This window comes from Gadus chalcogrammus, chromosome 10 (assembly GCF_026213295.1).
Source record: "Gadus chalcogrammus isolate NIFS_2021 chromosome 10, NIFS_Gcha_1.0, whole genome shotgun sequence".
Taxonomy (NCBI): Eukaryota; Metazoa; Chordata; class Actinopteri; order Gadiformes; family Gadidae; genus Gadus; species Gadus chalcogrammus.
The window spans coordinates 14818378-14845532 of NC_079421.1; the positions used below are offsets into that span (position 1 = coordinate 14818378).

Sequence of the window (27155 nt, forward strand, 5' to 3'; positions counted from 1 at the left end):
TGAAATCTTAACAGGCTACTCAGAGCGGGCGCTCCTTGGGGGAGAGGGGAAGGGCTTAGCGGTTGATTATACTTTGTCCGTTAGGACAGAGAGGGAAAAAAAGGACTAGGAAATATGGTTTTGTGCCCACTGAATGGGGGGGGGGGGGGGGGGGGGGGGGGGGAGTCTAAGCCCCTGGCAGCGGAGCGGAAACACCGTCTGCATGGAATGAATCAAACATGCCGCATGTACAGGAACAACTTGCTGACGCACACATGTATGCAGACAGATACCCACCCCCGCACACAGACACGCCCGTATGCATATCCACACGCTCACACACAAACACATGCGTGCGCATTACAACAGCACGCGTACACACGCATACACAGGCACAGACACGCACACACAAACGTACACACACACACACACACACACACGCATACAACAGCACACAAACATACACATGCACACACACACACACACACACACACACACAACAGCACACATACATGACACACACAAACACATGAATACAACAGCACAAATACATGCCCATGCACGCACGCACGCACTGACGCACAGGTCACCCAACCACAGAATAAAGACTCAAAGATTCGAATAAAGAGTATTCCAGTACACACTATGGTGAAATATTAGCGGCCCAAATCACATTTACACAGGATGTCTGCAGCCTGACTGAAATTCTGAGAGTTTTTTAGTTTCAGACTCCTTTCCTACGCTGTTTGTGCCGACTCCGTCTTCCCTGGAACTGTGACAGACGTACGTAATGGCCCACATCACTCAGCTCAGGTGAAAGCTCTTTGCAATCGGAGACAGGAAAACAGTCAGCCGCCCTTAAAATTACCGCCAGGCACTCAGTCTTGCTCTCGCTCACAATCAGACTTGTTTCAATTGAAGCTGCAGCCCACCAGTGCGCTAATCCCAGCGTTAATATGCCCCCGTAGGGACTCCCGGTTCGATTCCACCGTGCAACACTTGTGGTTTTGTGCTTGGTCAACTTTGGATTACGGGCTGACCTTCCTTGGGTTTCAGCATGTATAAAATATACAGAAACACAAACAACCCTTGGTTCCCATCCCTCTCCCCGCGGTGTGTCCTGACTCCTGCACCCTACCGGCTACAGCAGTGAAGCCCAACGCGCGCGCTGCAGCCAAGGTGCTGCAATTGGGTCACTCAATTATTCATCACAACCAACAAAAATAAACAAATACATTGCTGTGGAAAAGAATGCTAGCTGTATTATTCTGATAGAATGCATCATGAATTTAAGATTTTTTATTAATTAACCTTTTTTCCCCTGGGGAATGAAAAAGCACCTACTACTACCACTGTAACCACAAAGTAACCGGACTACAGCTCAAGTTACCAAGTAAGGGCATAGGGCTGTGTTCACAGGTTGTGGAACAGGTTACCTGGTACACTTAAGTCAGTCAGAAACATAAGCTGTTTTAAACCAGCTTTGAAACAATGTTTTGGACGCCAATCTTAGGAATGTCTCAATTATGATCATGGTTAGGTGTGCGACTATGTAATTGTGTACATTTTCTGAATGATTGATGCGTGTGGTTTGCTGCTACTTGCCCTCTTCTTCTTCTTCATTGTGCCCCCACAGGGACCACAATGGACACAAGCCCTCTGGCTTTATTGTGTCATCCCTGACTATTTATGTATTTTAATGACACACAGTGCTGTTCATATTTGATATCAAATTGGTCAAATAAAATCAATCAATCAATCAATCAAACAGCAGCCTAGGGGCCTCCAACTCTTTCCACCGGGGAAGAGGGCCTTGAGGGCCCAAAAGAGGGCTTCCACCGATATGCTGAGGGTCCCGGCACAAGCTCCGTCCCCTCACCTTGAACACGTCCTGCGTGTCGTCCATGCAGTACACCCGGATGTTGTACTCCAGCGTGGTGCAGTAGGCGTCCGAGAACAGCACCAGCCGCAGCCGCTTGGCCGCGCCCATGTGCAGCGACTCCCCCACCAGGGCGAAGCGGCCCATCTGCTCCGAGAACACCCGGCACGTCTCCGCCTCCAGCTGGCAGTAGTACGGGTCCGACGGGTGCTCCTCGCCCATGAGCAACACGTCCTGGAGGAAATCAAAAAGGGACGAGGGAAACGCACAAACGGTGAGGCGCGGAGGGGTGGCTGTCGTCAAGACAGCGCGCCCGTAGCGGAGCAGCTGGTTCATGTGGTGAGTGTGTGTGTGTGTGTGTGTTGGTGTGTGTCTATGTGTGTCTATGTGCGTGTGTGTGTGCGCATTCTCATGTGCACGTCTTTGTTCCTGACAAATCGGAAGGACATTTGTGTGGGGCAGTTTCAGGGGGCAGGCACTAAATCAAAAGACTCGAAAACCCTGAGACCTTTAAATGCTCGATCCCCCCCGACCCCACACCCCACACCCCAGCCCCACACCCCTCCCTCTCTCTCATCGTCTGCGTGTGCGCACGATGAGAGAGAGGGAGTGGCAAGGGGGGGGGGGGCTTCAGATAAGAAATCCTGCTTTGTGTTTTGCCCCTGCTTCCTTTGTAAATGAAGAATGCTTGGCTGCATGCTAAAATGCAGACGCACGTACACGCACACACACACACACACACACACACGTGTACACACACACACGCACACCTCGCTTTAAAGACACAGATCTTTTAGAACACAATCAGTGGACTAAATAATGCATGAAAGAGGTACTCAATTGACATGAAAGAGGACTCCATTGGATTCCTGGCAAAAAAATAGCAGCTTTTTTAAAGAAGAGGAAAAGCTGTGGAAATCCAGTAAATATTGGATTATCGGTATTTCCACCATCATACCCAACATGTTGCAGAGGACCTTCTGCTTGTAGCGGAAGCACAAAAAAAAAAGCATAATCACCAGATGCCTTCAAATATCGCCTGGACTGTTTCAAAACGAACATTACTTTTTAGACAAAACAACAGAGCGTGCGATGATGAAAAGAAGGAACCGACCCGAAACAAAATCAAGGATAACTTCATCACCGTTGAGACACCAGACCTCGGTTGTTGCACCACAAGGTATCTCCGGTGACACACGCCTTGCATCATCCCAGCGTGGCGGCGGCGGAGGGGGGGGGGGGGGGGGGGGGGAAGTGTTCTATCCAAGCCGTGCTGCTTTGGCTCGGCCCCCCCAGTCTAATTTGACAGCCGCAAATTGGACCCACAACATTTTCCCCCCTCGAATCCCATCATGCCGTTGAACTGACTCTTCCCATTAGCCAATCCACCTGAAGAGAGACTATCTCCCATCTGCCGAGCAGTCTCTATCGCCGTCACTGCCCCCACCACCACCACCACCACCTCCCCCCCACCCCCCCCGCCCCTCCCTTCTGGCATTGATCGGACCAGACACCATCTTTTGTTAATACAATTAATATTGACACAGTTCATTTCCCATGGAACCTCCGCCGAGGCTCGGCTTTTCCCGCCGTCGTTATATTTCCACGAGTGTGGCGGAAGAGGGAGGTGGCTCAATTACAGCGGCACTCGATATCCCAAACGTGCACCGCTCATTTCCCTCTCGTCTTCCCTCCCCTTCCCTCTGCTGCTGCTGCTCCCGCTGCTGCTTTCCGCCCTTACTCGCTTTTTTTTGTCCGTTCCCTTATACAGCAGTTGGTTAACACTCTCAATTTCCTTCTTTCCGACTCCTTTTCCCTTATCTGGGCCCCTTATCCCTTTAATTTGTGCAGCCTAAAAGCACCCTTATCTAACTCAACTACTCTTTCCTCTCTCTCTCTCTCTCTCTCTCTCTCTCTCTCTCTCTCTCTCTCTCTCTTCCCCCCCTCCACCCCACACACACACACACACACACACACACACACACACACACACACACACACACACACACACACACACACACACACACACACACACACACACACACACACACACACCAATGTGTCCTCGTTTCTTTTGTGGACAGTGATTGGTGATTCTTTTTCGGCTCCTGTTCTTGTATGGCCGCCTATCTCTCTCGCTCTCCCTTTCTCTCTCTCTCTCTCTCTCTCTCTCCCCCTCTCTGGTGAGGGGACAGCCGGTACCGCTGGGCTATATTTGGGACAGCGGATGATTAAAAGTATGAATCTAACCTCCACCTCAGACAGGACCATTCCATGCCCTCAGACGCCGCTCCTCCCACACACACACACGCATGCACGCACGCACGCACGCAGGCACGCACGCACGCACGCACGCACGCACGCACACGCACACACTCGCACACACTGAGCCTGAATAATTTATGCACCGTATCGAACATGAAAGAGAAGGTACTCAGAGCCCCCCCCGGTAGATGTCGGTGGATGTAGGCTGGAGATGGGCATAAAGATTACCCTAAATGAGTGTTATTTGGCCTTTTGTGTCTGGTTGCGGTTGTACTTGTGTGGGTGTCCATTTGTGCGCATACTTTGTGTTGTCTATAAAATTGGTCAATTTAAATGTAAGGGTGAATCATTTTTTTTCCTTCCAGCCGTTTTAAGACTAAAAATAAATATTTGCAGCTTGTGATGATTTGAAATGCTCTTGGAGTGTATGTGAGGGATTTTGTAATTTGAAGATGCGGTCATATAGGTCAAGCAGCACTCGGAAGCAAGCTTTTGAGGATCAGCAATTTGCTCAGATATCTAACAGTATTGCTGTTTTCGGAAGCACGTTGCCTAGCAACCCCTCTTCGGTTTGGCATTCATTTCACTTAATTCAGACCCAACTGCCGTTATTGGGAATTGCCAACTGCTTTGGGGTCAGAACAACACAGGTTTAATATCACCACAGAGTTATTTCCCTTGAAAAGACTTTGGAACCAACAGTAATAATAATACTATTGAATAAATAGTACTAATAATAATAGCTTTTATTTTTAACACATACTTTCCCCAGTAAAAGATATACTGGGCCGATAGAGAGCTCAGACAGTGGCATCGTTAGCCAAACGGTGGGCATACTGTTTAACGCCCAGTTGTTTTTCCATTTTATTTTCCTTTTCCGGTCCTGTGAAGCCACCACAACACGTGTTGCCCGTGACATATCGGGAGGTCCCTGTCAGGTGTAGCAAGCAAAACCGAATCTTGTTTGTCGGCAGCGAGCCACTTCATGCAGGGCTCCGGGGCCAAGCCAGTTAAACCCATCAACTCCTGCGGGTTTGCAAATTTGTCACCCGCCCCCGTCCCCACAATCCCCTCCCCTCCCCTCCCCCCCCCCCCCCCCCCCCCGTACTAAAGAGACCTGCCGGGGACCCGGTAATACCTCACCTCCCAAGTGCCCTCATAGTTCTGCTTCTTGAGGCGGACCGCCCAGTTCTCGGGGCAGGCGTCAGAGCAGTGGTCCATGCTCAGTATGACGGGCCGGGTTAAGACCACCCCTGGGGGTCCACAGCTCACAACAGGACTGAGCAGGGTCTGGCAACCGGCCAACGGTAACCTGCGGAGAGAGAGAGAGAGAGAGAGAACGAGAGAGAGAGAGAGAACGAGAGAGAGAGAACGAGAGAACGAGAGAGAGAGAGAGAACGAGAGAGAGAGAGAGAGAGAGAGAGAGGAAAAAGGCCAGCGATGAGTTATGATGGAGGTTGAGGAAGACTGCTTTAAGCTCATTTCGGGTCGTTTCGAAAGTGCAGTCTGGGATATGCAGTTACCGCCGTCCACACCCCCACCTATCCATCTTTCTGGTGTGAGAAATAAAGGGATTCCGGTGACTGGGACGCAACCCGGTGATTATAACATCAAATAACACCAGCAACAACAACAACAACAAGCCTTTCACAGTGTGTGTGTCCGTGTGTCTGTGTGTGTGTGTGTGTGTGTGTGTGTGTGTGTGTGTGTGTGTGTGTGTGTGTGTGTGTGTGTGTGTGTGTGTGTGTGTGTGTGTGTGTGTGTGTGTGTGTGTGTGTGTGTGTGTGTGTGTGTGTGTGTGTGTGTGGAATCTGTCTGTGTGTGTGTGTGAGTTGGGGGGGGCCTCTGTCTGTGCATGTGTGTCTGTGTGTGTGTGTGTGGGGGTGGGGGGGTCTGTTTGTGTGTGTGAGTGTGTGTGGGAGTGAGCCTGCTGAAGGCGAAAGGCGTAGTGGGAGACGGTGTTTTAAGTTTTTTTTTTTTTTTTTTTCTCTCTCTCTCGTGCAATTCGTTTAAGTTAAAGAGTGCACGTCTGCCGTCGTCGACGGCGGCGGATGCGTTATTTATTTACATCGCTCCCTTCAGAGCACTGGCACACTGAGCGCTAAAGCCCTCCCCGCTAATGGATCGGCGTCGCATCACAAAAACAAACAGCCTAACGGCGTCTTGGCAAGCCTGCCAGTGGAGGCAGCCGCGCTGCTGGAGACTACCCACCGTATATCCTCCTTCCTCTGAACAGTGAGATAAATCTCATAGATCTTCCCCCTGGGGATGGCCTCCGGAGGGATGAGCAGGCTGATTCCTAATGCAAATAACAACAGAGAGGGGAGAAGGTGAAGCGGGCGGGAGGGAGGGGAGGGGGGAGAGAAGCAGGCTCATTTGTTTGGAGTGAACAATGTGTTCTGTCGCCGGGCGAACACAACACACACACGAAAAAAAACACTGAAGGACGCCCACCGCTCCGACGGGTAGCACGCTGTGTCGGCGCGGAACTTTAGACGCAATATTCCCCCCCCCCCAGGAGGAGGTCGGAGGTCACCTTTCCCTCGTCAGGTGCGGGAATATGCAAATAGCCACGTCTGTCCCCGGCGACAATTAGCGGCGGCGCGAGAGAACGCGGCGAGACGTCCCTTTAATGTCCTTCGTCTGCCACTGTGCTGATAAGCAAGACGACAAACAAGGCAACGGCTTCAATGCGAAAATTGCTTTTTTTCCCAAGGAGAGCGGATGGGAGGAACGGACTGTTTGGACTGTGTGCGGGCGAGGCTGTCTCTGTGTGTTGTTGTGTCCCATCTGTGTTCCGACTCTGCCATGGCGGGGAATTATCCCACTTAGGATCGCGTTTAGATCGTAAAGACATAAAGAGTAAATGTATGAGACAGCAAAACAAGCTTAAGTGTCCCCCGGGCATTAGCCGGGGTCTATTGAGCGTTCTTTCAAATTGACGCGATGGTTCATAGGGCCCCACAGTGTGTGTGTAGTCAGTCTATAAAACATGGCCTCTACGTGTCAGTTACCATCTCCTTTGTGTTATTCTTCCGTTGTCATGGTAATGAGGAACGTCAATGACGCGTGGTGTGTGTTGACGCAGCCCTTGGATTTATCCTTTATTCACCGCCAACAGGTTGAATTATACAGATGTGAAAAGCGGGAAAGAGAGTAGGAGCGGGAAGCAATAGATTCTGATGGCTAGCGAGGGAGAACGCACACACACACACACACACACACACACACACACACACACACACACACACACACACACACACACACACACACACACACACACACACACACACACACACACACACACACACACACACACACACAGAGCCGTTTATCTGCTAAGATACTGGCACCATATCATCTGGATAGTGGACAAATAAAACCCTGGCCAAATGCTTCTTGTATAATTATGTATGCAGCATACTTTGATAATGCAGAGCATGCAGACAAAATTGGGGCTGGTGATGCAGCCCTTTGATGTTTTCTCAGAAGGAGCCCTAATGCTCTGTGCTCTATGCATTAAAGCAATACCTGTGCAAAGTCCTGCGTGTTCGCGGAGCAAATTCAACACTGGCTTCCCTCAACCATAGCCACGACATGGGAACATTGATTTAATTCTAGATGTAAACATAATATTGATTTGCAAAAGCTATGCTTCACACCATACTGGGCTGGAATGTAATTACACTATAATCTGTTTTTAAGAATGAGCTCTTTAGCAAGACTTAGTTTTGATGAAGAGGCTGTACACCTGGGAATCTTATGCCCAATATACATTTTGGTGCGCATCAGTGCATCTTGGCTGTCTTTTTACACAATCTGCTTATGTTAACATTGTCGGGGAACAAGATCATGTACCCTTGTGATGAAACTGAGAGCAAACAATAAAGTAATTAGTGGTTGACGCCAAAATCCACTGATGATAAATGGGTAAATATTAAACCGGCCTATTTGCCATATGGTAGCTAGCGTTTAGAATAAACAGTGAAAAACACAAAGCTCTGCATTTTATCGCCATTTATACCACAACTTGTTTAACCCTTACATGCGTTACAAACCAACATTTACAACACGGTCACAACACTAAAACATCAACAAGATGTTTCGTTGAAAAACGCCAAAACAATATGCTCAAAGCACTGCGGGAGAATATTTAAATTCCAGCTGATTAAGTCGATAAAAAGATGATCACGTTATATATGAAAGCTACACGTGTCAGTCATCTCTCTCTGGGATGCCGAAATGTACACTGTGGAGATTGGGATCCGAAACCAGTCCCACATTTCGACCTGGGAGGTCAAACACCTAAACCAGTAATATATCTGGCCCCCCCCCCCCCGGCCCTCCATTGAGATGATAGCTTTGCGTACGCAAAGGTGATTAGCAGGCAAGACGGTTCCCCAAACTAATCAGGGTGAGAGATGAAATCTAAATCGTCTCGCACAGAAGCAGGCGCGCAGTCATACAATACGATCGCACGCCATTTCAAACAGATAACATTCAAATTAGACGTTCTTAAGTCCTCCCTAAGGCACCTTTAAGAAAGAAACAAAAAAAAAAACCAGTCTCCATAAAACACCCACCTGTGTTGGGGAGGGTGAGCCGGCCCCCCAGGAAGTTGAAGGTGCCGTAGGACGTGTTGTCCACGTCGCGCGGCAGCGTCTTGAAGTAGCCCTGCGCGGTCAGCCGGCTCACAAACTCTCCGGGGTCGGCGCCGAGCTTGCCGTTGTGCAGGGTGTGCGAGCCGTTGGGCAGCGGGTCCAGCAGGGGCCCGTTGGCCATGGAGAACTTGCCCGCGGTGTCGTGGCGCGAGCGCAGGGTCCCCTGGTAGCTGGTGCTGGTGGAGGTCAGGTCGGGCTGAATGGTGAGCAGGTGGGAGTTCTCTGATGTGAGGGTAGGAGAAGAAAAGGAAACGTATCAAATATGATGAAATTAAATACAGAGAGGCAGAGAAGAAAAAGGGCGAAAAAACAAAACTAACAAAAGGCGAGATGTGGCACGAGTGGCAAACTCCGGCAGAGATTCGCATCGCAGTGCCAAGACTTCCACGAAAAAAGCCGCCAGGACGAAGGCACACGGAAACACCACACGCATTATAGACACACGCATACCGATAAACACGGCGAAAATCGAGACAAAACAGAAACAGATGTTCTCTCTCGCAGCAGTGCGAGACACTCGTGTATGCCGGAGATACACAAACACAAAGTCTACCCAAATCTCCCGCCTCTCTCTGTCTCTGCCTCTCTCGCTCTCTCCATCTCTGACTGTCTCTTTAGCAGCCACACAATCAATTCCGACAGAGCTCGGAGAGAGCTTAGTACAGCCAGTGTATAAAAGGATTGTTTTTGTGTGTCTTTTTTTAATCGTGAATCACAGGCTCCCATCTCCATCCAGCCTCCACCACTGTTCTTCCATAAGTCCACGGCAAACCTCAGGGGTTACACCCACCGAGGTGGACATATTGTGGTTGTGCCTGCTGCCAATACGGGAGAGGGGAAATCAACTGATGTACCACGGACAAAGACAAGCCAAACATGCACACCACAAGGAATCAAAAACGATCACACACACACACACACACACACACACACACACACACACACACACACACACACACACACACACACACACACACACACACACACACACACACACACACACACGCGACTGTAATATGGTGAGCACACTCACACGAGTGAGCATGTGCACAGACAGACTATCAAAAATAAGAATAAAATAAATAAATATAAATGGCACGCACACGCCTGCGCTCCTCTGACGAACAACAACTGACGCACAAACGCGCACGCTCAAACATATATACACACACACACACACACACACACACACACACACACACACACCAGCGATACGCACATCACCGAATCCCCGCCCACTCTGGGGATCAATACAATGCAGTTTAATATAATCTAATCTAATTCTTCTCCAATTTACACACAACTGCTGTGGTAGGGGAAGAATCCAACGGTAACAACAACAATATACTGGGAGAGAAAAGGATCCCCCCCACACACACACACAAATACACACACACACACACACACACACACACACACACACAGGTTCACAGACAAGCCAGCAAAACAAGTGACGCGTAAACACGGGGCACGTAACCACGGCAACATACAGACAGGGGTTGCGGAGGCGGTGGTGGGTGGGTGACGATGCGGGGGTTGACTGGGGGGGGGGGGGGTGAGCTGGCGGCCAATGGTGGTGGTGATGGTGGTGAGGTCCATGGGGGCTTTGGGGAGGGGGTGGCGGGGTGAGTGAGGCGGTGGAAGGGGGGGGATCGGATGTGGGATGTTGTAAAGCCAAGAAGAGTGTCCTACTGCAGTGGGAGGAGGGGGGGGGCCTGCGTGGCCGCTGAGCCCACACACCTGGCTTGGTGGGCTTGATGCCCATGGGCTGGAAGCCCGTGGTGAGGATGGAGGAGTCGGCCACGTCGGCGTCCAGGCCCTCCTTGCGCCGGCGGTACACCAGCACCACCACGATGAGCAGCAGCGTCAGACACAGTGCCACCGCCACCATGCCCACGTAGAGGGCCACGTCCTCGGCCCCACTCGCCGCTGAGGGGGGGGGAGAGAGAGAGAGAGAGGGAGAGACGGGAAGGGGGTTTGGGGAAGATGGGGAGGAGAGAGATTTCAATTTAGAGATATATTTGTCGTTTGTTTTCTGGAAGAAATTAAGCTCTTTTTTTCCGGTTCCTTTTTGTGCTTGTGTGCTCGGGAAAGACTCAACAATCAATGAACCTTCTTAACTTGGTTCTGGCTAAGTAAACGCCAGCCAGACTGCCTGATATAATGTTCTAAAGGTCACTGTGGGTGAAGGTACCGCTAGTTGAGTCGGAATGCGAGATGCTAAAAAAACACACTTTACTTTTCCACCTTCTTTCAGTTACTGCCGCTTCTCAGGATTAGGCCATCCATTTACATTCAAATTGTGTCTAAACGGCAACGGAGTATTTGAGATGTATCCACAGACACACACTCAGTCTCGCACACACACACACGCACACACGCACACACACACACACACACACACACACACACTGTCTCTCGCACACACAAGCACACATGCACAATAATAAAGAAAGACAGCTGCAAAATGAATGAAGGATTTGCTTATAAAAAACCTGGCACCTCACATTAGCTCCTTCTCAAAAGCATGGAAGCATTTATATCCCAAAAGTACAGAGTCAGCTAAGCCTTGACAAACATCACTCTGTGAGTGTCTGTATGTGTTTGTGCGCATTATCCTGTGTGTGTTTATGAGTGTGTGTGTGTGTGTGTGTGTGTGTGTGTGTGTGTGTGTGTGTTTGTGTGTTTGTGTGTGTGTGTATGATTGTGTGGTGGTGCATTCGCCCTGAGTGTGTCCGTGGGTGTGTGTGCCAGAAGGGGTGTGTGCATGTATGTACGTTTGCCTGCATATATATATATGTCTGTCAGTGTGTGTGTGTGTGTGTGTGTGTGTGTGACGGTGTGGGCTGGTACATTTCTCTGAGTGTATACGTGTGTGTGCGCATAACTGTGTGTTCGTGCATTTGCCTGACTGTTTATGTGTGTGTTTATGAGTGTGAGTGTGAGTGTGTGTGTGTGTGTGTGTGTGTGTGTGTGTGTGTGTGTGTGTATATATCTGCGTGTATAATGAAGGAGAATGGGATTTGCTACGCTTGTCACCGTGGACTGGAGGAATGCGGTGATGGAGGTGGAGACGGCTCCCAGGGCCTGGGTGGAGGGGCATTGTCCCAGAGCCGCGGGGGCGTAGCGGCAGGGCCGTCACCCAAGAAACACAGCCGCACAACCGCACATGTGTGCCAGCGGATGCTAGCCAGCTAGGCTAACTGCCGGGTCGGTTGTGTGCGTAGGTATGCGGATATACAATACAACATGCCGTATTGCTTGAAGGCACATTCTGTGTTTTCGGGGGACGATCCGCCCCTTCCAGAAAGCGTTCCGCACCCCTGCCAAGGTTTTGTGCTTTTTTGTGCCGCAATTGAAATTAATTTTGGCCGTACAAAGTCCTTTTTCATTAAAAAGGGGTTCTGCCACTGTGCAAATCCTGTTGCCGCATTAGAATGGCGGAGCCTTACCTCGGAAACACCATCTTGGCAGGTTTTAATTGGTGTTAATAAATCTGTGACTTTGGAGTGGCACACTTTAATTAGCTGAAACGCTGTGGTTGTACGAGGAGGAAGAAAGGGAGAAAAGAAACGTCCATCTCTCAGGCCGTCATCTGCACCCCCCCCCCCCCTGTTTTTTGAACCATTTATCCTTGCCGTCTGTTTTGCCCCATTCCCTTCTCTTTGAGAAATCCATTTAGGTGGACAAAACGGGCCTCACATACAGCAGCTCTTAAAAAAAGGAAATGCCAGAATCTATTTCACGGGTGATTATCTCAGTACCATCTGATACCTCAAGGAGCGGGATTAGGGGGCCGGTAGGCGCTTAGCAGGACCTTCATAACGCCACGGTGCTCCACATGTAATCAATTGCGAATGACTCGATGGTTGGCTGGCTGCAGATGCGGCTGCGATATTTATGTGCGAGAGGATCTTTATGCTTATGAAGCGCCTTATGGCGCATGGCAGGTTCCCACCACCATCATCACTGTTCTGTTTATCTCCTCCTCCTCCTCCTCCACATGCATCCAGAGGGATGGAGGGTGGTGGATTCGACGTGTTTGACGGCCAAACCAGTCCTCGCCCGCTTCTAAACCACTCCACAACAAACTCCCAGGCGGCTGGTCTCTTCGTGCCGCTCCCTCCTCTGTTCAGACTGTGTGTGAGGGCCTGGAGGCCAGAGAGCGCAGCGCTGCTTGGACCTCCCACCGACGCCGACCGTGGTGATCTGCTCTTTGGCTCAAGACGGAGGAAATAGAACAACAGCCCAGGGCGGGGAGTCGGGAAACGAGGGCAACCCCGGTTTGGACGGATCCACGGCCTTCAATCGGGCCCGCTTGATGTGCGTTGGTGAGGACGGCGAGAATGACCTCCACATGGGACCCCGCCCAAACTACCGGTGTCTCTCTAGTCCCGACAGCATCCAACCTGCTGACCGCCAACAAACTGCTCTCTTTCTGAATGCGCGTGTGGGTACACACACGCACACACACACACAAACACACTTTCTAAGATCCACAACATTTGTTTTTTGTTCTTGCCCTTTTCTTCCCAAGTACATTTTTATCTTAACTTTCTTTGACTGTCACTCCAGCTTTGTTGTGTCCATTCCATTTTGTAGCTTATCGTGGCATCGCTGAGTGGGGTCTTTATCTGACCTGCTGGGTGTGAAGCAGAACGACCCCGCCGCCACTAACCACAGCCCCAGACCGACCGGCGACGGAACTCCTCCTGCGCCCACATCGATTTTCACGAGAGCCAATCATTCTGAGGACGCCCGTCACACTTTAATTGACACGGCTAATCAGATTTTTCTTTTCCTTCTTCTTTTTCTTTTCCAAATTGCACCGACGCACTCGTCTCCTTTTATTTCCCCTCTGACGCTTCCATTCCTTTACCCTCCATCTCTTTCTGTCTCCGAGACTCTCCTTTCTCTCTGAGTCTCTTCTCTTTGTGTCTCGCTCTCGCTTCCATCTGTCTCTCTGGAGATAATTGGCAGCCAAAGAACTTTTGATTGTCCCCTCTCCGTGTGACCTCTCTCCCCAGATCGACAGGATGCTTGAAGATAAACTCTGGCTCTGTCGCCCGTGCTCTTGGGCCTGACCCCGGGACAATCTCCACCGTCTCTCTCCCTCCCTCCCTCCCTCCCTCCCACCCTCCCTCTCCCGTCTCGGTGCCTTTCAGTTGAAGTTTGGGGGCCCTAGCCTCAGGCCACAGTGGTCAGAGGGGGGGGGGGGGTGTCTCTCCAAACACCATGAGATTGACATGTACAGACGGACTCCGCTCATCCCCTCGTGGACGAGAGCCTCCCACGTTTTCTGTTTAAAAGTTTTCACAGCCGTCTACGCTTTTTCTGCAGTCCGCCCAACAACCGCCCCAATCTGGCCGGCTGATAGTCCTCCAGCTGCCATACCTACCGCCCCTTCCCTCTCCCCCCCCTCTGCGTTGATAAATAAAAACGCTTTGCAGCTTCCTGCGCCTCTCCCCTGGGTTATTTATCAAGCGCGAGCTCAGAATATATTTCATCCCATGGCCAGTCGCAGTCAGTCGCTCCGGGATGAATAACACCGGAGTTCTTGGGGTCAGGGAAATATGGCTACTAAAACTCTCAAAGCCAACGTGACCGTTACTATCTCCACAATACAGTCGTTCAGTCCCTCTGCACGCCGTGGTGAAATACGGCCCGTGATAAAGGCTCGCACACAGTCTGCACCGGAGAGGCCACATGGGCAAAAAAAAACATGAGCTAAATAGTCGGCCATATTTAGCCACGGAATTAGCTTCGCAAAATGTACACGGGACACATAACGAACACCAGACCTATGACAGATTAATTATCTAAGAGGGTATTTATACAGAGTGCCCTCATTGTTAATCCCCCCGCCCCCCCCGCCCTAAACAAATTGAGAAGTGGCCGCAAATAAAGCTCATTATCTCTATTACGACAAATTAAGCCAAATAATTGTTCCGATGTCATTTTAATTCGAGGCCGTTGGGTAAACACGGGTTGTTGTCATTTTTTTGGTGTTGGCCGTCATCCTCCTCTCTGTGCCCTCTGACACCTGGCTTCCATCTCGCTGCTGGCATTGTGCCAACCAACATATTAATTCCCATGCACCGAGTCCCAGTGCGTGGCTTCATTGTGCGCGGTCCGAGAGGCTTTTATTGTTTTGCATTTTTTTATCCCAGGCCCTCGTGAAAACGATACTGCAGCGAGGCGAACGTGTTTGTGTTTCAACTGCTGCCGCCGTAACGCTACGCTCACCGGCGCAGATGTTTCCTCGACGAGCGATCCCCCCCCCCCCCCCAATAAATAAAAGAACAACAGGCGCACACGACTAATGAGGAAGATTAGAGAATTTTCTTTGTGGTTAGGTGCTCCGACAGAAGACATGAAAACACAAAGATGCCCCCAAACCGACTTGTTTTTTTCAATTCAACACAGAACCGGCCACGGCACGATGCCTTTTGTTTCCCCGTGAAGGACGTTTCTTCCCATCGCCGGTCCGCCTAATAGCCTGCAGACATGGTTGGGGCGTGTAAGTTGCTGACAAGCCAAAAGCATCCTCTCCCCCCCCTGCCTCCCTTGCTTATTCTGATACTTTCAGAGAGCACTTGTCTGTTGGAACACATCTGCGGTGGAACAGATTGGGAAGAACGTTCTTTAGTGGCCAGCATTCTGCTCTGCTTCGTCAGTTTATATTTGGAGTGACTTTGCCGGCTTGGGGTGTGAGTGTGCGTGTGCGTGTGCGTGTGTAGGGGTATGAGTATGTGTACGGTTTTTGATTCATACGACTTGCCTCATCGGGGAGGAGTTGGAGTTTGATGACCTTTGATCACAACCAGATAGAGAATCACACACACACACACACACACACACACACACACACACACACACACACACACACACACACACACACACACACACACACACACACACACACACACACACACACACACACACACACAGAACACATGAACCCACGCCTTTACAGGCATTTGCATAATGAGACATTACACGGAGACACTGTACCAAAGCACGCCATATGTTTACAGACAAGCAAACAAACCAAGTCCCAAGTCGACACCTCCCACATCGCACAGCTCATATCCAACGATATCAATCAGCGGTGATTATTCCTAATTCACTTTATTAACTCGGTGGCCCGCGTCGCCCCCGACGACGCTCGCCCAGCCCCGCCCCGAGTTAACTCGCTGCTTACCATGCAAATAGGCCAAGAACGGGAAACTATTAATACTGTCTCCTCCCCCTGCCACCCGAGGAAGCTCCAATCCCCCACTGGGACGAGGGGGGGGGGGCGACGTTATCCCCGTCTTTGATCTCCGTACGGAGCTACTGGGGGGGGGGGGGGGTCCGTCGGGGCTGCGGCGACGGGCCCCTTCGGAGGTTCTTAGGCTCCGCCCCCGCCGGCCTTGATGGGAGGGGGGAGCGGAGCCCGGGATAAGCCCGTCGCCATGTCGCCGCGCGGCGAGGACGTGCCAGCAGCAGATGGCGGTGGCTGGTGGACGCGGTGTCTATCTCACACACGGTGGGGGGACGTGCAGTCGGCACTACTTCTAGCGCCGAGGACATGGAGGTGATCAGCTGTGCACATCGGGAGGAGAGGAAGAGGGCAAAGAAGAAAGAGGAAGCCACGTTGACTTGGCAGACGTGAGGCGCGGCCGCTTCCTGCGCCGCTGATTTGACCTTAGCGTGCGGCGAGACCGCAATCTGCCCGAAGGTTGTGGTTCTGATCCGAACAAAAGGGGGGAGATTGTATCCATTGTGTTTGATATCAACAGCATCTATTAAGTTATTGAATCCTGTTAATAGATCCTGTTAATAGATCCTGATAATAGATCCTGATAATATATCCTGATAATAGATCCTGATAATAGATCCTGATAATAGATCCTGTTAATAGAGACTGTTAATAGACCCTGATAATAGATCCTGATAATAGATCCTGATAATAGATCCTGATAATAGATCCTTATGGGACGGGAAACTTAAAAAGGATATATTAATCTAAACTGTTAATAGTTCCTGTTAATAGATACTGATAATAGATCCCGTTAATGGTCAATATCATTCAAAGGGTGTTCATAACGGAATACTTCTACCGTCTGACAGTTCCACATGAATGCACTACAAATCCTATATTAACAACAACGGCCAAATATAACTATCAACCAGAAGTTTCCTTGACAACGCAAAAACACTATGCTCAAAGCACACAGAAGAATATTATCATTTTCGCTGCCTGAAGCCGATAAAAAAACATGAATGTTCTCGCTGAAATTAAGTGTCATCTAATCATCGGCCACTCTGATATAAGCTGAATAAACCACTCCGGGATGTTCCGTTATAATGCACGGCGATACCGTACGACTTGCGGGACACTTCCCCTTCGGGGTTTATTCCTTACTTAGGGCCAACACTCACTTGGCTCCCTGTGGTACTTGGCTGGGGTCATCCCCTGTGTACATGTGACACAGAAACGCTCAGTGCTGAAGGGTTGGAGTGGCGCGCCGTGGGTGGAAAGGGGAGGGGACTCACTCTGTGGACACTCCAGGCTGGTGCAGTTGAGGGACTGCAGGTCCAGCCCCTGGCAGTCCTTGCCCCCGGTGCTGGGGGCGGGCTGGGTGCACTCGCGGCTCCGCCACATGGAGCAGTCGGCGCCGCACGCCGACCACTTGCTCCACTCACTCCAGCCTCCGTCTACTGGAACCGCAGAGGATGGAAAGCATGGGGTCGGTAAGAGGAGAAGCATACACACACACACACATATATATATATATACATATACAAACAAACACAAGGGAACACGCAAAACAGACACACAGGCAAACACACCCACAGGAACACACAAGGGAACACACACACACACATACGCACACACATATATACACAAACAAACAAACGCAAGGGAACATGCGCAAAACAGACACACACGCAAACACACACAAGGGAACACACACACACAAACACGCAGGAACACACACACACACAAATACGCAGGAACACACACACACACACACACAAATACGCAGGAACACACACACACATACACACACTCTCGCTCTCTTAAAAACGCACATGCAAACACACACACACACACACACACACACACACACACACACACACACACACACACACACACACTCAACCACACACACATGCAAATACACGCAGGCAAACAAGGCCTGCTGATTGGAAACATGGCAAGCAGACTTTGCTACTCATATGTAACTCCATCAGAGGCCAGATGCAACAGTAATTTAAGAGCAGGCCGGGGTATTTGCATGGGGGCGAACAGCGTCAAGCATGAGTTGCCATCCTGTGCAAATCCATCTTGCCTAAAATTGGAATCTGTGGGGGGAAACTATAGAAGACATGCAAATCCACGAGCGCACGTACACAGGCCCACAGAGCACGCTGCGAAACCAAAGGCACGGACAGATTGTCTGCAGTCAAGCTCTTTCATTGTTGGCTCTCCCGCCATCATAAGAATCAGATGGGTAATTCGATGGAGCTGAAACTCCACCGTATGTGGCTGCTGACTTGGGTGCCCGGGCCCCCCCCCCACACACACACACACACACACACACACACACACACACACACACACACACACACACACACACACACACACACACACACACACACACACACACACACACACACACACACACACACACACACACACACACACGCCCAGCTGTCTGCACACTTCGTCTGCACAGGGCTAGAGATTTGGCCCTAGGGAAATCTGCTCCCTGTTGCATGACGCAGCATGTATGTGTATGCGTGTGCGTGTTTGTCTGTCTATATGTGTGCACACAAGCAATCACACATTTATCCCCGCACACACACACATACGAAAAACACAATGGAATGCACAAAAACAAAAGGGCACACACACACACACACACACACACACACACACACACACACACACACACACACACACACACACACACACACACACACACACACACACACACACACACACACACACACACACACACACAATATACACTGACATAAATATGTACCATTCATTCAATGCTCTTTGTTTGAAGGAGAAAAGTGAATTGCGGCCCATCGTGTTCTGCTTTCACTGCAGCTGACTTCGCATTACGGATGGGTTGCGGTACAGCCCAGTCTATCATAAATATATATATGTACATATGAATATAAATGTATTATATTGTCTCTCACGGACCTGGGTATATCCACACAGAGACCCGGAGAGCCACGGATGTGAACACACATGGCCGTCGGCGAGCAAACAGAATCAAGCCCGGGGAAAAAAGGTTAGTTATGGTTGCGAGGTTACCCGGGCTACAAAATATATCAGCCACTTTAGTTCACGCAGAGCCTGAGAGAGGCCATTTTGCAAAAGGTGCAGGTAATTTGGCGTTGCGACCGGGGATGGAGGCTGGGGTGGCTGGGACTGATATTGAGGGTGACACAGCGGAGGGCCTGGGGAAGGTGACTACAGGGCTAATGGGAAAAGGAGCAGTAATGAGCTCTCATGGGAAAGACCGCCATTCTCTCTCTATCTCTCTCCCTCACTATCTCTCTTTACCTCTCTCGTACATGCTCTCTCGTACATGCTCTCTCTCTCTCCCTCTCTCCCTCCCTCTCTCTCCCCCAAATGAAAATGTGGAGGTAATCAGATGACAATCTCACAAAATAACTGCAAGAAATGCGTTGCACATCCACACAGACATATACATTTCGTCATGCACCCGCCTGCTAATACAAAAGCAGACACACACACACACACACACACACACACACACACACACACACACACACACACACACACACACACACACACACACACACACACACACACACACACACACACACACACACACACACACACACATGTACAGGGTTGACCTATAGTGTGGGAGCAATGGAGCTCATTAATCTCGCCGGTCAGAGGTTGGGGGGGGGTATGACCCTCAGAGCAGGGATCTGACCCAACGCTATGCCCCAGCTCTAGTTAATAAAACATGGGGGCTACAGCCCGCTATTATTCAAAGTGCGACGGCCATTATACTATAATGGAAGCGAATAATGATGTTATTGGGTTCCAGAGATAGTCCCTCAGAGGGGCTGAGGACATTAAAAAGAAAAAAACACTGTATGGTATGCTACAGGCGGGAACTTATGTGTGTGTTAGTATGTGTGTGTGTGTGTGTGTGTGTGTGTGTGTGTGTGTGTGTGTGTGTGTGTGTGTGTATAACAGCTCAGTTCTATAGCAGCATGCAGATGTGTCTGCTCTGCAATCAGCTGATCTGAGTGTGTGTGTGTGTGTGTGTGTGTGTGTGTGTGTGTGTGTGTGTGTGTGTGTGTGTGTGTGTGTGTGTGTGTGTGTATTATTGTTTGATAGCGTTTGAGATGCAGGTAGGCATGAACGTGCGCGTTCATGTGCTTAATTGACACACACAAACACACACGCACACACAGAAACACACACAGAAACACACACACACACACACACACCAACACGTGCAGTGACCCAGCTGGGGTGTCTGTCAGTTGTATTTGGCAGCGGGTTCAGCACCAATCAGATAATTGTCCTTGTTTGGCATTGAGTGGACTTATCCCTGGACCAGTGGGCTTATTATCCGGGCCGCGGATGAGTATGATTGAATAGAGAATTACATCCTAATGAATATGTTATGTGGCCCCCTCGGTTTACCCACACCGCTGGGAAAATAAAGAGAGCGACCCGATCAACATCTGCCCGGTACGAGGTGATGAATTCAACTCCTCCTTACTCAGACCCAAGACTAATGGCCAAGCAAATTGCATCGCCGACGGACGAGACAAACGGGGGGGGGGGGTCGGCGGGGTGGCGGCGGCGAGGTGAGGGAAAACAAGATAGGACCCGCTGTTATGCAGAGCAGATGGATAGAAGAAAAAAATAAAAAGGAAACTAAAAGACAGACGACTGATGTTAGCTGTACTTGCAGAAGCCAGCGTTTGATGGGCTTCCTCTGTGATGCCGGGCTTACATATGATCAGAGGCGGAGCTCTGACATCAATACAAGCACACACATCCTCTGCCTCACCTAGGCCAATCGAAGTCAATCAATAGCGCCGCTGGCGCTATTTAAAAAATATTTCTCCCCTCTTGTCGAAATCCGATAACGAAAAACTGCTCGCTTTTTCTCCTTATTCCGCCGCCCCGTGAGATGACAGCCTGTGCAGGGGCAAGAGGAATAAAAATGGACTGAAGGCGGCCGTCGGGCTACCGCGGTTCCTTAACAAAACCCCCCCCGTGCTAAAGAGTGGCTGTCACCGCCGTCCATTTCAGATTTTCAATCACGCCTCGCAACGGGCGGGGGGCTAGAGCCGGGGTCCGGGGGGGGGGGGGGGGGGGGGCGGAGAGGCGGGGCCCGGTTCACAATGGCGCAGCGCCGCGCGACTATTTGGACATGTTGACAAGAGCGGAAGAAAAGAGGCCCCCGACCGCGCCTTGTGTGCGGGGAGCCCCATTTCTACACAAAAAAAGAAAAAAAGCCTTCGCTGTTCACACTTGACAATGGGGCCCGGGCTCGACAGACACAGCCTCCGAGATCATTGGAACCCCGCGGGCCCCCTCCCCCCCCCCCCCCCGAGACGGGGAGGTGGACAATTATGTCTGATGTCAGCGGGCCCCCCGTCTCCACCCCCACTGTCCTGTCGGAGCACGGGTGGCGCCCGGTCGATGCTCCTCGTCGCGTAATGGCCTTTCACAGAAACGCCGGCCGGGGAGAATTAGCCAGCGGCCCCTACAAGAGGAGCCACTCAGGCGTATTAGGGGAGAGTACCCCTACACGAGGAAGCACTCCACCGTATAAGGGTGGAGGACCCCTGAGAAGAGGAAGAGCTCAAACCATACGCAGGTATTCGAGTACCCCCCCCCCCCCCCCCTAACAGGGGGGAAGGGATCAACCAGTCACGGGTAGAGTACCCCCTACAAGAGGGCCGGACTCCCCCAAAAACACTCTGGATCCGACGCGGGTAACGGCCTCCTGGTGATGGAAGTGGAGGGGCCTGTCTGTATGCTCATTGAGGCTACGGCCGAGGATCACCTCGTTGGGTGGATGTGTGGAGCTCTGCCCGGGTGGGTGGTGTTGGACTGCGGAGAGAGAGGGCCCGTGAGAGGGTGAGGCATCCCGGACACGCATAGTGTAAACATTTCTACAATGTCGCTGATTATAACGCTCATACACCAACAACGGTACTCAAAAAGGTATCACACGGTTGCTGTGGATCGTTAACACGGCCCTCCCCTTAGTAGAACTCCAAGCCCAGAAACACATTCTTTTTTTAATCTCTTAAGTCTTCGCGATCCAGCTGAAACAGTGGGTTCACTGACACTTTAAGAGACGACACACTTTAACAGAGTTAATCCGTGTTTTCATAGGAAGAACCCCAACACACACCGTTCACACATAAGCCTAGACAAGCAGCCCCCCCCCCCCCCCGTAATGTTTTTTCCCCTCCAAATATGCCACTTCCCCCGGCCAGCCTAGGGGTTGAGTACACAGCTTTAATTATTCAAGTTAGGCCTCTGTTTTTAGAGACAATGCGGTGGCGTGCAGTCATAGGCGCACGCAGGTGTCATGTTGTTCAGCAAAGAAAATCTATAAATAAAATGCGAACCTCACAAATAACATTAATACGTGAGGACATGCTTCCTCTCAGGCTCGAGTTGCCCTGTGCCTCTTTCGCGGTAACGGCTGGTGTGAGCCGAACATTTGCCCTGTCTGACATTTTATCAAGACTACACCCTGCCTGGCCCTGACCACAAGTCAATGCAGCGGTGAAGTCAATGAACAGACAGGGAGGGGGGGGGGGGGGGGATTCATTATAAGGGATGTTTCCGGGAACAGTCAGAGAGCAAAGACAAGAGGGCACAGACAGAGAGTGAGAGTGAGAGTGAGAGAGAGAGAGAGAGAGAGAGAGAGAGAGAGAATGTGAGAGTGAGAGTGAGAGTGAGAGTGAGAGAGTGAGAGAGAGAGAGAGAGAGAGAGAGAGAGAGAGAGAGAGAGAGAGAGAGAGAATAGACAAAGGGAACACAAAAGAAGAGAGATAGAAAGAGGTGGACAGAGTCAGAGAGATTCAGAGAGATAGAGGGAGGAAGAAATGGGAAGAGACAAAAGGGCACAAAGAGAGGGGCAAGAGTCAGAAACGGATGGAGTGAGACGGGAGGAGAGAACGTGATAGGCAGAACGCTGTGCTGCAGAATGGCCCAGGGCCTCAACGTCACTCTCCGCCTCCGCCGTCATCCCCGCGCGAGCCCTGCCACTCGCGCAGCAGGCGGTCCACACCTCACTCATTAAACACTTCAAAGACTGAATATGCTGCACAAATGATCACATTCTGTCCTGTATGAGGGAGCATCACGCTGTAAAAAAAAAAAAGAGGTTTGCTTACTAGTTGGGCTAAACTGCGATGGCCGCTTCGGTAATGAGCGTGGCTGTAGCTCGGTGCCGTCGAGCTACAGGAACAGAGAAATGTACCACCACAGAGAGGATACATCGGGCGATGTCTTGCTCGACTAAAACCCTTGTTTGGTTTGTTTGACATTCCGATTTTTTATTATTTTTTTCTTCTCCTTTGACAATGTCAATGTCTCCCTGAAGGCCGGAGGGGGTAAATATGAGACGAAGGCGATGCTTTTTTGACAAAACCGACACAGTCGGCAACCAGGTATTAACGAGATTCTGCAACTCCTGTTATCTCCTCCTCTGTAACCTCGTTCACAAAAGATCTGAGCTCCGAAAAGGGCTAGACTCCGCAATGGCTAAATAATGATCAACAAAGGATCAGGACAATTAGCTCTGGGAAACCAGACCTGCTTTTAATTGTCGAGCTGAAAAACAAATGCACCAGCGCCGACGGAAGAACGAAACAAAAGATGGAGAGCCTTGACAGGTGGTACTTGCAAAACAAAAAAGACGACATCCTCCGAAAACCATGTCAGATGAGTCTCAATGAATAGCGTGATCTATCCACACTCTTACAGTACCCCCCCCCCCCCCCGCCCTCTCTCCCCTGTGTACCTCGTTCTGCTCAGCTTCTCCCCCTCGTCTCTCCTCTCTCCACGTAACGGTCTGAAATCACTGTCTGCTGTGCACCTCGTGGAGCCCCTCTCCACCAAATGAAAAAGGCAGTGCAGTCCTACGAGCAACACTAATTAACGTTAGCTCCGCTTCTGCACCGACCTGCGTACGCGAGACCGCCGTGGGCCAGGGGGGGCTCGCTTCACATGAGGTCCCGTGTGACAGACACAGCCCCCCCCCCCCCCCCCCCCTCAGCAACCACTCCCCGCTTGCATTCATCCAACCTGATCATCACGATTCATACGCTCCCATATTAGTCGAACGGTCCAACTGGAGCATGCAGGGCAGGGGGGGGGGGGTTGGCTGGCTCTGTGGCTGTGTCCGTGGCACATGACAAATGAAGGAAGGAGGCTATCGCTGCATCTTAGCGGGGGGGCGGGTGTGCGGGAGAAGTGTTGGGGGTGGGAGGGGGTGAAGGTTGGCGGGGTCCGGGGGGGGACGGAGGGGACGGGGGAGGTTGTCTCCGGAGGTGTTCCGCTGAGTGCAGGCCGCGGCCGCGGTGCCGCTCCTGATTAGAGACAACAGCCCCATCATCATCGGAGGGTGGGGAATGGTGGGGGTGGGTTAACGGGGGGGGGGGGGGGGGGGGGCGTGGGGAACCGAGTCTTCTGACAGCGACTCTCGCCCGTCAGGAAGACAGCTGGAGCTGTCCCTGCAGAGCGGAGGGCTGTCACAAGGTGAAAAAAAAATAAAGAAAACAGGTGACGGAGAAAAGGTGTAGGGGGGGGTGGGGGCGGGGAAGGGGGGGGGGGGGGGGGCAGTGCCTTCTGTTACCAAACAAAAGGAAGGGACGGAGATTGGGGGGGCGGGGGGGGATCGGGGGAGGTGCGAGGCGGCCCGCCACCACGCCGACGCCGCCAGAGCTCTCGTCCAATCAACAGAACCCGGACGGGAAGCAAAGGGCCCCCCCCCCCCTATCCGATCCGCTCCCCGGGCCGGGCTCCGTGCAATCTCGATCCAAGCACACCAAGGGCTGAAATTACAAACCCGCCCCTTGGGGGGAAAAGAGAGGGGTAGTGGGTAGTGAGAGGGGCTAGGTAGTAGGAGTGGGGATGGGGGTGGGTGGGGGGGGGGGGGGGGCTCTACGCTGACATTCATCTCTATAAGCTGCTGCTGGAGGTCGGAGCCGCGCAGCGGGCCCTCCCTCCAGCGAGCCGGGCCGGCCCGTCCCTGGGCGCCCCTTAATAATTTCATTGCCCATTGCTTCGGGGTTGATAAATCCCAATCCCTCGGAATTGACTCCCGGCGCGGCGGCGAAGCCCGCAACGCACAGGCACGCACGCGCGCACAAAACGCGTGTGCACGCGCACACACGCAACCGCACAAACAGTGCTTCTATTGTCTTCCTGCAGCAGTCCTCCGGGGGTTAGAGGGGGGGGGGGGGGGGGGAGGGAGGGGACTGTTACTTATACTGGCGAGCGGCGGCGGCTGATGTCTTTACATGGGAGATGTGTAAGGGGACACCCCGGGCTGGGCTGTGCAGGCGATAACCTCTGCTATGGACAGGCAGGAGCGAACCCCCGGTGCCAAAGGTGTTGGGTTCCCCTCCTCCTGCCATTTACTGAGCGTAAGAGAGAGATTTCTCCTGCGGTCAGCAGGACTGCATTACGCATGCAATGCCCACCAAACACATCGGCCCGCCCGCGGCACTGGCACACACAGTGGTTGTGTAAACAGTCCGCAGCCCTCTCTGTAATGTTTCTGCGGATACTTTTAACTTTTGTTATTTTTCTCCCTCTTGGTTCTTTTCCGCTGGGCTGCCTCTTAGGTTGTGTTATTTCATCTATGTCTTTATTTTGTGTTTTTGCCTTTGTTCTTTCTCTCACTCGCCCTCTCTCTCTCTCCCTCCCTCTCTCTCTCTCTCTCCCTCCCTCTCTCTCTCCCTCTCTCTCTCTCTCCCCTTCTCGTTTCTCTGTCAACTCTCTCTCCCTCTGTCAAGGGGGGCCCGAGCTGGGGCCCCCGCAAATGAAGCGAGCCTAACTTCCATTTCAGACTGCCAAGGATCGATATGAAGTGCTCAGCATCAGCCATGACGCTCCCTGCCTCGCCAACACAACCCCCACAGGGGAGGAGCAGGCAGGCAAATCAAACGCGCCTTAACTCCGAACACGTAAACATAGCTCACAGACTGCTGCTGCAATTCAGCTTTTTTTATAGCCCACGGATTTACTACATGGGTCGGGCGGCCAAACCATCACAGATGTATTAGGGTGCTTGGACACAGTGCAGTGGTTCGCACCACGTCTGGCCTGAGAAGGCGGTGGGGGAACAGCGAGAGCTCGCGGTCGTACAGTGCAGCAGGCAAAGGCGTGGATATGAGCAAAAGAAATAAAGTTCTCCAAATGAACCACAAATGGTGTACCGGAATCGTAGGGGGGAAAACAACAGATGCACCACCAAACACACAAAAAACACCTCTACGCAACAGATGCAAAAACCGCAGCAGGCAAACGATAGAAAAAAAATGAATCAAACATGAGACGGCGTTGCCCGCCGTGAGATGCAGACAACGGGGCCGGAAAGAAGAAGCCACTGGAAGCCGAGAAAAGCGCTACGGCTACGGTTTGCGGTGCGGTGGAATTCGGGGCGGAGCCCGGTTCGGGCTGTTACCTGGACAGGTGGCCACGCAGGCACTTTTCTGGACGCTCTGCCCCTCGCAGGACGTGCCTCCGTTCAGCGGCGTGGGGTTGGTGCAGCTGCGACTCCTCTTCTGCCAGCCCCGCCCACACACGGCACTGCAGGACGACCACGTTGTCCACGTGGACCAGCCGCCGTTGACTGTCCGGCCCGCATCGGGGTAAGGGGGGGGGGGGGGGGGGGGGGGGGGGGGTTGTGGAGGATAGAAGGGATGCGGAAAGGAGAAGGATGGGAGGGAGGGGTGGGAGGGGTGGGAGTCAGGGAGCGAGGGATGAAGTGGGGGGGGGGGAGAGAGCAGCCAGGATTACCTGACATGCACCAAAAGGAGAAGAGTCGTGCAGAGGGGGACCAGAGTGTGACCGATGCTGTGTGCTCTCTTTGTTGCACTGGCCTGGCTAGGTGGGCTTAAGGGGCAGCCCCATGCAGGAGGGGCTCTCTGGGCTCCATGACCCGCAACCGCTGGCTTCATAACAAGGCTCTGGACATTACACGGCCACCTGACATGTTGGAACTCAACATGTTAATGGCAAACGTCAGAGCCCCCCTGCCAAGACAATTGCGCTAACAGTGAAAGGACCTGGTCAGGAAAAGAAATATGCTTGGAGCCACTTTGTC

General features: G+C 51.8%; 1 protein-coding gene across 3 annotated transcripts in view; it reads right to left on the reverse strand.

The window, feature by feature from the left end:
- The window catches only part of unc5a (unc-5 netrin receptor A), a 123117-nt gene that overhangs the window by 15930 nt on the left and 80032 nt on the right, over positions 1–27155 (reverse strand). Inside the window, exons 6-12 of one of the 3 annotated variants that reach the window (XM_056600858.1) lie at positions 26514–26681; positions 17326–17490; positions 10525–10713; positions 8707–9006; positions 6335–6422; positions 5267–5435; positions 1859–2092 (exon numbers count right to left, since the gene is read on the reverse strand). In XM_056600858.1, the coding sequence (XP_056456833.1) occupies positions 1859–2092; positions 5267–5435; positions 6335–6422; positions 8707–9006; positions 10525–10713; positions 17326–17490; positions 26514–26681 (1313 nt within the window). The remainder of the gene's footprint in view (positions 1–1858; positions 2093–5266; positions 5436–6334; positions 6423–8706; positions 9007–10524; positions 10714–17325; positions 17491–26513; positions 26682–27155) is intronic. The other 2 variants (XM_056600861.1, XM_056600859.1) reach the window with 2 other exon arrangements.